Below are 9,455 nucleotides of genomic sequence, written 5' to 3'. Positions count from 1 at the left end.
TTCAGAGCAGTATTAGTACATCTGGTCTTTGTCTGTTTTTTAGTTAAGTAAGCTAATTACTTCTACAGGCTGAAGTATGAATTTTTGCCAGGGTCACAATATTGGGCCTGATATAATCTGATGTGACACCCTGCAATATTTTTTTACATTACCTTTCTGTCAAGTCCTTAGCTACATCTCCCTTTTTTCCATACAGTTCATTCTCTGCAAGTGGCAACCTCTAGGACCTAATTATTCCAACAGCAATATTCCATATGCACCTGTGTATAACTCCAGGGTAGGTGTCTCATTTGTGCTGCTCCCATTATGTTAATTGTCAGCTCAAAGTGTTGAAGGAGTGCTTGAAGCTAGAAGGGTCTGAATCACACAGGAACAAACTGACGCTACTAAGGTTCCTATGGCTTTTTTAACTTGCGAAGAGAAATTACAAACTAATGTAGAGAATAAAGCAGTACCATTTACCCTTGAGCAAATCAAGGTGGTGTTTAGTCTGGGGACAGAGAGAGAAAAGAATTTTATGAAATACTCATTTAAAGATGAGTTTCAAGTGTTCTATGGAACTTTTGCCCATTCCTGTATATTACTTGAAGCCTTTTGCCGTGTAATCTAATATTAGAAATACCTTCACCTGATTTGTTTCACTATTTTCCATCTTAATTAATTGCTGGTTTAAAGATGAGATTTACTTAATATAAGTAAAGCCAGATTGAGAACTCATGTCAATTCCTTTGATGTCCATATAATCATAGAACATTATAGTTGGAAAGGACCTGAGGAGGTCATTTAGTCCAACCCCCTGCTTAAAACAGGACCATCCCCAGCTAGATCATCCCAGTTGATCTAGCCTAGCTGGGTATTAAAAACCTCTAAAGATAGAGATTCCACAACCTCTCTAGGTAACCTGTTCCAGTGCTTTACTACCCTCCTAGTGAGAAAGCTTTTCCTAATGTCTAACCTAAACTTCCTGTGCTGCAACTCAAGACCACTGCTTCTTGTTCTGTCATCTGCCACCACTAAGAACAACCTAGCTCCATCCTCTTCAAAGTCACACTTCAGGTAGCTGAAGGCTATTATTAAATGCCCTTTCAGTTTTCTCTTCTGTAAACTAAATAAGCCCAGTTCCCTCAGCCTTTCCTCATAAGTCATGTGCACCAGTCCCCTAACCATTTTTGTTGCCATCTGCTGGACTCTCTCCAATTGGTCCGCATCCTTTTTGTAGGGGGGGGCAAAACTGGACACAGTACTCCAGATGTGGCCTCACCAGTGCCAAATAGGGGGGAATAATCACTACCCTTGATCTGCTAGCAACCCTTCTACTAATGCATCCCAGCATGCTTTTAGCTGCCTTCACAACAAGGGTGCACTGTTGGCTGATGTTCATCTTAGTGTCCACTGTAACCCCCAGGTTCTTTTCTGCAGAGCTGCTTAGCCAGTCAGTCCCCAGTCTGTACTAGTGCATGGGATTTTTCTGACCTAACTTTGCCCTTGTCTTTATTGAACCTCATGAGGTTTCTTTTGGCCCATTCCTCCAATTTGTTAAGGTCTCTATGAATCCTAGCCCCACCCTCCAATGTATCTACTATTCCCCCCAGCTTTGTGTCATATACAAACTTGCTGAGGGTGCACTCTATGCCATCTTCCAGATAATTGATGAGTATACTGAACAAGACAAGTCTAAGACCAAACCCTGGGGTATTCCACTTGATACCAGCTGCAAACTAGACATTGAGCCATTCATTGCTACCCTTTGAGCCTGATGATCCAGACAGTTTTCTGTTCACTTTACAGTCCATTCATCCAACCCATGCTTCCTTACCTTACTTGCGAGAATGTTGTGGGAGACCATACCAAAAGCCTTGCTAAAGTCAAGGCATCCACTAGTCTCCCCACATCAACAGAGCCAGTCCTCTCATCACAGAAGGCAATCAGGTTGGTCAGGCACGATTTGCCTTTGGTAAATCCATGCTGACTGTTCCTGATCAGTGGTCACCTTATCCTCCTCCAAGTGCTTAGAAATGGATTCCTTGAGGACCTGCTCTATGATTTTTCCAGAAACTTAGGTGAGGCTGTAGTTCCCTGAATCCTCTTTCTTCCCTTTCTTTAAGATGAGCACTATATTTGCCCTTTTCCAATCATGTGGGACCTCTCCTGACCACCACAAGCTTTCAAAGATAGTGGCCAGTGGCTCTACAGTCACATAAGCCGACTCCCTCAGCAGCCTCAGGTGCATCACATCCAGCCTGATGTATCTGTACACATCCAGCTTTTCTAAAGAGTCCCTAACCTGTTCTTTCACCACTGTTAGCTGCTCACCTCCTTCCCAAATTGTGCTGCCAGGTGTAGTAGTCTTGGAGATGGCCTTGCCTGTGAAGACTAAGGTAAAAAAGGCATTGAATACTTCAGCTTTTCCACATCATTTGTAACTAGGTTGCCTCCCCCATTTAGTAAGGGACCCACACTTCAGTGATCTTCCTCTTGTTGCTGACTTACTTGTAGAGACCCTTGTTGTTCTTCACATCCCTTGCTAGGTGCAACTCCAGTTGTGCTTTTGCCTTCCTAATTTCATCTCTGTATGCTATCTCTTAAACTTCTCCCTATTTTTTTTGACCAAGTTTCCACTTCTAAGCTTCCTTTTTGTGTTTTAGATCACTGAAGACTTCCCTGCTAAGCCAAGTTGGTCTTCTGCCATGCTTGCTAGTCTTCCTGTACATTGAGTGGTTCTTTCCTGTGCCCTCAGTCAGGTTTCTTTAAAATACAAATGATGCCATTTATTCTGGATAAGGGTCTAGGCCATTAGAATTAACTTATTTGGTAAGAAGGTTGTACATTCTGTGGGCTAATGGAGCAGGATGTTAGACTGCTATAAGAAATGGAACTGCAAAGGGCCCATCAGATTCCATGTATCTAAGTGGTTTCACATGATACTTGACAGGCCTAATATTTGATGTGTTTGGTCTGATATATTTGATCTCATGTCTTCAGTATGAGTGCATCTCTTCCTGTAAAGAGTTAGGCCTGTGGAAATTCTCACTTAGATACCCTTTACTGTGAGTCAAGAACATTTCCCTATATTTGGCCTTTGTTTCACTGTGATATAGGACCCAAAAATCTGATTCCCAAACCCAAATCTCATACATGGCAGATCAGAGGATGCTCCTGTTGCAAGTTTTATTTTAAACTGTTCAGGATCAGGTTATATTTTGTTGTACCCATTATAAATCTGGAAGAACTTTCATGAGGTCAAAAGGCTTGGTTTTTAGCCCTACTGGCAGGATGGGAATGCAATTTGCATCCTCTGCTTTGGGGGATTCACCCTCAAGGCAAGCAAACGTTGTTTAGTACAATGGGAATTCCACTTTGCAAGAGAAATTTTAACATGTGGCTTGGACTCCATATTGTCTGCATCTGATTTTACCCTCCAGAGCCAGCATATCCTACATTTGGGGCTTTCTTGTCAGTTCTAAGATCCATGGTAGAGTGGGACTTACAGAAGTTTTACTCAACTGCTACTCTTTAGAACAGTTTTTCTGCTACCTAGACCCTGTATGTTTGGATTATGCACCCTGCAGGTGGAAGCTAGCTCAGTCCAGCCTAGCAGAGTTACTTAGATTTATACCACGTGTAATTGAGAGCACATGTGGCTCCGTATGTAATAAATTGTCATAAACCTCCTACCATATGGTGCCCTGCCCTTCTCAAGTGTATTAAGAGATGCATTCTTCTGTTCTTCATACTTTCTAAAGACAGCACTTTTGCTATTGTCTGAGGTATCTAAAAGTAGGAAAGGGAAGGCAGAAAACGTTTTACTAGGATATTATCCCTTTTGGTGAGACAGGGCTCCAGAATGTGGCTGTTCTATTCACTGTCCCTATACTGGAATACACAGTTAGAGGAGACCTTCATGTATACAAATAACTTGATCTTGAGGTCCATCCCCTACCAGCCTCCTGGGTATACACATCCATTACTAATGATGTTTTCCTGCCTTACTGTGCCTTGCAGTTTTTAAATGCATTGCCTAACTGTAGCTCTATGCATAAGAGCCTCTTTTTGCAAATGTTTTGTGACTTAGAAATGAAAAGATCAGGAATACCCATAAGTAGGTACATCAGGGGAAGTAGCCATGACCTGTTTATATTCATACACCACCCTTTACCATAAATTTTATGGACTCCATCAGGAAAACTCCAACTGGAAATACAAATGCACAGATTTAGAATGTTTGCCCCCTGTTCCTTAGCCTGTTGATGTGTTTCACATTAGACAGTCATTGGATAAAATAAAACCCAGAAACAATCCACAGAACAGGGACTTCTCATCTGATTATCCTAATCACTGACCTTCAGGGCCAGGTTCCCTTTTCCTTGTTCTCCTGGTACAATGTCTCTAGCATGTCCAGCTTCAGCAGAAAGGATGGATGGTATCCTCATCCAGACTAGTTAATAGGCTGGTGATTTTCACACTTCCTGGGTGAGAGCTTTCACCTTCCTAGTCTTTAGATCCTGAGTAAACAGAAGTGCCTAAGGTGCAGGCTTTGGTCATGTACCTAAGCTCCATGGAATAGTTCAGATATAGCTCTGTTGCTTAGTGACTCCTTTGAGCTAACTCTAGATGGCTCCCTGCAAATAGTCCACATCTCTGAAAAAACACTGCGGTAAGTTTCTAACTCTCCACACTGATAATCCTGGGAAACAAAGTGACTAACTTCATTTATATCACCCTCCTGGGGCCAGATGTGTGTTTTCAAGAATGCTAATGCACAAAATTGGAAGTATGGGGGAGGGAGGAGGACAAGGAATCTGGGTTGTGGTTGAGTGTTTTTCCTAAGTTTACACATGAAGCCTGAACACAGAAGAGAATAAATCCCAGGTGACATTTGACATCTTGGGGTCCAACACTTGTCATTTCTATCCATGTTTAGGTGACTTGATAACGACACTCTACTCATAAGTATAGAATTAGATTCCAAACATTAGGCAACTACCTGAAAAAACTACAGCTTTTGCTGTTGGTGTCAATTTTTGTTTGGGAACAAAATGCCTTCTTCTTATTTGATTGTTCAAGTTTCTTTCCCATTTAGCAGCCCAGAGTTGCTGATGACTTAGAGAGGGTGCTTGTAACCATTTTAAAAAGTGACACCTTTAATGTTTGAACCACTCTTTATGCTCAGCAATACTGTTGGACCTGGTTACAAGCATTTTAATGCAATACAGCAGCTGGCTGCTTCCAGCATGCTGTAGCTTGCATTGTGGTGCATCAGCAATTTATAACAATATAAAAACATTTTTTGCTCCCAGTGCACAAAAAACCCTCTCCTAATTTCATTCATTTCAGACTAGACATGCTTTGAAATTCAGTTCTGTAACCAACCCCCCACCCCCAAAAAAACCCCCAAACTTGAAACTGTGTGTTTTGACAACAGTGTCAGAGATAACATAAGATTTTAAGCAGTTTAATGGCTTTGAGAACTTACTCTCTTCTCTGGAAATGTAAACATGCCTATAATATGCTCATTAATCAAAGCATAAATGCATAGAGGAAAAAATATAGTTAATAAGACAGCGTTCATTCAAATTCATTGCATTTTCAATGGGCAGGAGTTGTACTTATAGTTGTAATAGCCACATTTTATACTGATTAATTTAATTTCAAAAGCATTGAAACCTCTGGTGCTAGTGCCATGAGAACTTAATGGCTATTGGTGAGGGGGAACTTCGCTATGTACTGAAAGAACCACTTTATTTTGGGGCTCTGTTTAGAGCTGTAGGCAGTACCTAGGAAGTGAATAAATTGCTATTGTAAGCATACAGGAACATAGGACAGGAAGAGCCACCCAGGTCACTGAGTTCAGTTCCCTAAGTATATGGAAATTCAAGATGATAATCTAATAAAACCAGGGATTTTTTGTAAGATTTCTGATGATTCCTCTTTTTGATAAGGTTAGAAGGTCCACTGGCACCATTTCCACTTTCTCATCAGTCTCAGCCCAATGGCACAAGAACTGAGGCCAGCAGAATTATCAATACATTGAACCTACCATGATTTTCACAGTACCAGTATTCAGATTGGGTTCTATAGTTAGGTCTGGACAAGTCTCAGTTTGTGAACATTACTTTCTCAGGCAATTCTGATTCAGCTGTCCCAAAGCTGTGACTCAGTGCTATGGACTTTGTGCTTTGGGTATCATCCCAGGATCAGAATGAATGTTGAACCCTTTAATCTGACAAAAAAAATGCAATTTCATCATATATTGTCAATTTAGCTTTCTCCTTAATTTCACAATATTAAATCAAACAAAGGGAGGAAATAGAGAAATTCTACAGTAGTGACAAACATCAACCCATAGCTTTATCAGCTAAAACAAAACAGACAAAAAACTTCAGGCATGTTTAATCATTTCATCATACCCATATGGGCCCAGCTAGGATCAAAAAGTTATTTAAAAATAAGGAAGTATTATTACCACGAACTTTTAAGAGCTGAGAGAGGAACTTGGCTGGACACCAAATGTTCTGCTTCAGTTAGTCTTCCTCTAAGTTTGATTAACTCTGAAATTTCAAAAACTATTTTTGTAACAATGAATTTTTGGTTTTTGGCTCCTCTGCAACATGCATAAAATGGGACTAGGAAGGAAGGAGTCTCCATGGCCCCATCCTTGTCTATCCACTGCCAGTTTGTGGCCTCAAATCAGCGTTGTGGAAATCAAAACTGTTCTATTTCAGCTAAATCATTCCAGCTAAAATCACTGAGTTGGACACAGTAGAATTCCCACCAGTTTTCTTTAGTACCATGTATTAGTAAAATAACAATAGCAATATAAACAACAGTTAAGTATGAAGCCCAATCTTTTGATTAAATATGTTTGTAGGGGAAATGGGAATGGAATTTTTTCTAATTCCCTGGGAAATGTCAGTGGTTATCAAAGAATAGAATTTGACTTACTGCATTTTCCCCACACTCTTGAGAAGGATTTGGAATTCAGTCCCTGGTTATGAATGACCGTACACTGCTTGACCTCCTTCTGGATATAAGATACACTCGTTGTCTTTAGCCCACTGTCTAGTCAACAGATATATGCCTCACAAACCTTCCATTACAGGTGGTTCTGTAGCACCATTGACAACAGCATCATGTAGTATCAGAGCAGGATCCAAAGTTTGAATAGCTGTGGAGAAATAATTACATGTTTACTGCTATTATTGATATTCCGGTATCAGTTCTGAAGTGCAAATTTGTCTACAGCATGTCTGTTCCATGGATAAATGTAGGTGTGAGTACACATATGTGGCATATTTTACTACCACAACAACCACCTTTTTTTCCTCACATGCACATTTTCTTGTTAATAAGAAACAAAGTAATTTTGCGTCTTGTAATGAAATATAGAAAGAGATTATCTCTCTGTGTGTGTATGCGCGCGTGTGTGTGTGCATGCACCCATGTATTGAGCTACTGAATAAATCACAACTCTAGTTGAAATCAGTAGCAGCTGCTTTACATCTTGGAAAGTCACTGAAAACTTGTAAATCAAGCAGGCATTTCTGAGGCCATCTCAGGTATAGAGGCCCCCTCAGAGTTCATGTGTATTTTCTCCTAGCCCTACAAGTGAAGATGGGCATATTTTTCCTCTTAGATTCAAAGCTCTAGTGCCGTAAAATTACCATATACATTTACATACCATATACATTTTCTTATGATTTGAAGGTTGTGTTTGGGACCACCATTGTACAATACAGCGAGTGTGAAATTGAGAATTTTATCCATAAGTCTGAAGATTTGTAATTCCTCTTTCCCTATATATTGAAGGGATCTGTAGTCCTTGTTATGTCCCTTCCAATGGCATCCTTTCCTCAACACATTCTTGTCTCTCTTTATTACACATAGGTATTTTTGGACAGAAGCTGGAAGACACGGTACGATATGAGAAGAGGTATGGGAATCGTCTGGCTCCCATGTTGGTGGAACAATGTGTGGATTTTATCCGACTGCAGGGCCTGAAAGAAGAAGGACTTTTTAGACTTCCAGGCCAGGCTAACCTTGTCAAAGAGTTACAGGATGCATTTGATTGTGGAGAGAAGCCATCATTTGACAGGTAAAATACTAAAAATGACCCCTAGCTTGACAGGTCCAGAACAAAGTTTGGGTGAGTTTCTGTATCGGGAGATAAGTGACACTGAGCTATTCCAGATCTAGGATGGTTTGAATATGTAATAACTTTTGCAGCCTTTTCCATATGTTCCCCATTATCAGGTAGAGTTCATTTTATTTCTGACTTTAGTGTCTGATTTCAAAATGTTTCTGAAGAAGAGCCATTTTTTTGTACTGGCTTAATATTGTTGCTCATTGGGAAAAGTATTGTAAGTGTGGCAAAGTGGGAACTCCCTGCCCAGCCACAGTGCTAGTCTCCCAACCTGCCTCTGGGCATGCCACCCACCTTTCTCACCTGCCATGCCTTGTTATTCAAAAATTAAGATCTTAATTAGGTGGGAGGCTGCCCTTCGGACGCCCTGTTCTCCTGGGCCTATATATGCAGCCTCAACCACCCCTATACTGCATCCCAAGCCTCACAGATGTTCCTAAAAGCTGAGCTCTGCTCCAGCCTGAGGCCAGGCTCAACTCATCCCAGTGTTAAGCCTCTCACTTTCTTCCCTATTACAGGCTACACTCATACTGCCTCCCTCTCACTGAGGCCTGTCTCACTCCACTGCCTCTCATGCAGTCTCTCTCATACTGCCCCTTTGCTGGGCGATTCTCATACTACCCTCGCCCGGAGAGTCCTGGGGCTTGTTTTCCTGCATGCCCCAGCCAGCAAGCACTGGCTGAGGGTCTCCTGCAACCCTCATCTGAGCAAGCACTGGGCGGTTTGCAGAACACTGGAGTGACTTAGATGCAGGGGTAGCAGTGGACATAGTCTTCCTGGACTTTCAGAAGGCCTTCGCCACTGTCTCTCACCCCGTTCTCATTAGGAAACTGGGGGACTGTGGTGTCAACACCCACACAGTAAATTGGATCGCCAACTGGCTGGAGGGCCACACCCAGAGAGTGGTGGTGGATGGGTCATTTTCAGCTTGGAGGGATGTGGGCAGTGGGGTTCCTCAGGGCTTGGTCCTTGGGCCCACACTGTACAACATCTTCATCAGTGACTTGGACGAGGGGGTAAAAAGCACCCTGTTCAAATTTGCTGATGACACTAAGATGTGGGGGGATGTGGGCATGCTAGAAGGGAGGAATAGGCTACAATCGGACCTAGACAGGTTACAGGAATGTGTGGATGAGAATAGGAGGGGATCCAACACCTCCTGTGGAGGAAAAAACGGCACCATACCTACAGGTTGGGGAACTCCATTCTTGTCAGTACTGAGGCAGAAAAGGATGTTGGAGTCATCATTGACTCCAAGATGAACATGGGCCAGCAGTGTGGGGATGCAGTCAGGAAGGCCAACCATTCCTTGTCA

The 9,455-nt window shown here is 41.9% G+C and overlaps 1 protein-coding gene across 5 annotated transcripts in view; it reads left to right on the top strand.

Annotated features, from left to right (window-relative positions):
• The window catches only part of ARHGAP24 (Rho GTPase activating protein 24), a 629,348-nt gene that overhangs the window by 557,040 nt on the left and 62,853 nt on the right, over positions 1 to 9,455 (top strand). For 3 of the 5 annotated variants that reach the window (XM_019525835.1, XM_019525837.1, XM_019525836.1), the window contains one exon: positions 7,885 to 8,092. The exons of 1 other annotated variant lie outside the window; for it this stretch is intronic. In XM_019525835.1, the coding sequence (XP_019381380.1) occupies positions 7,885 to 8,092 (208 nt within the window). Of the gene's footprint in view, positions 1 to 196; positions 278 to 7,884; positions 8,093 to 9,455 lie in introns of all 5 variants that reach the window. One more of the 5 variants, XM_019525838.1, reaches the window with a different exon arrangement.

This window comes from Gavialis gangeticus, unplaced genomic scaffold (assembly GCF_001723915.1).
Source record: "Gavialis gangeticus isolate Ggan-Ray unplaced genomic scaffold, GavGan_comp1, whole genome shotgun sequence".
Lineage (NCBI taxonomy): Eukaryota > Metazoa > Chordata > Crocodylia > Gavialidae > Gavialis > Gavialis gangeticus.
This window is presented reverse-complemented; position numbering and strand designations above follow the sequence as displayed.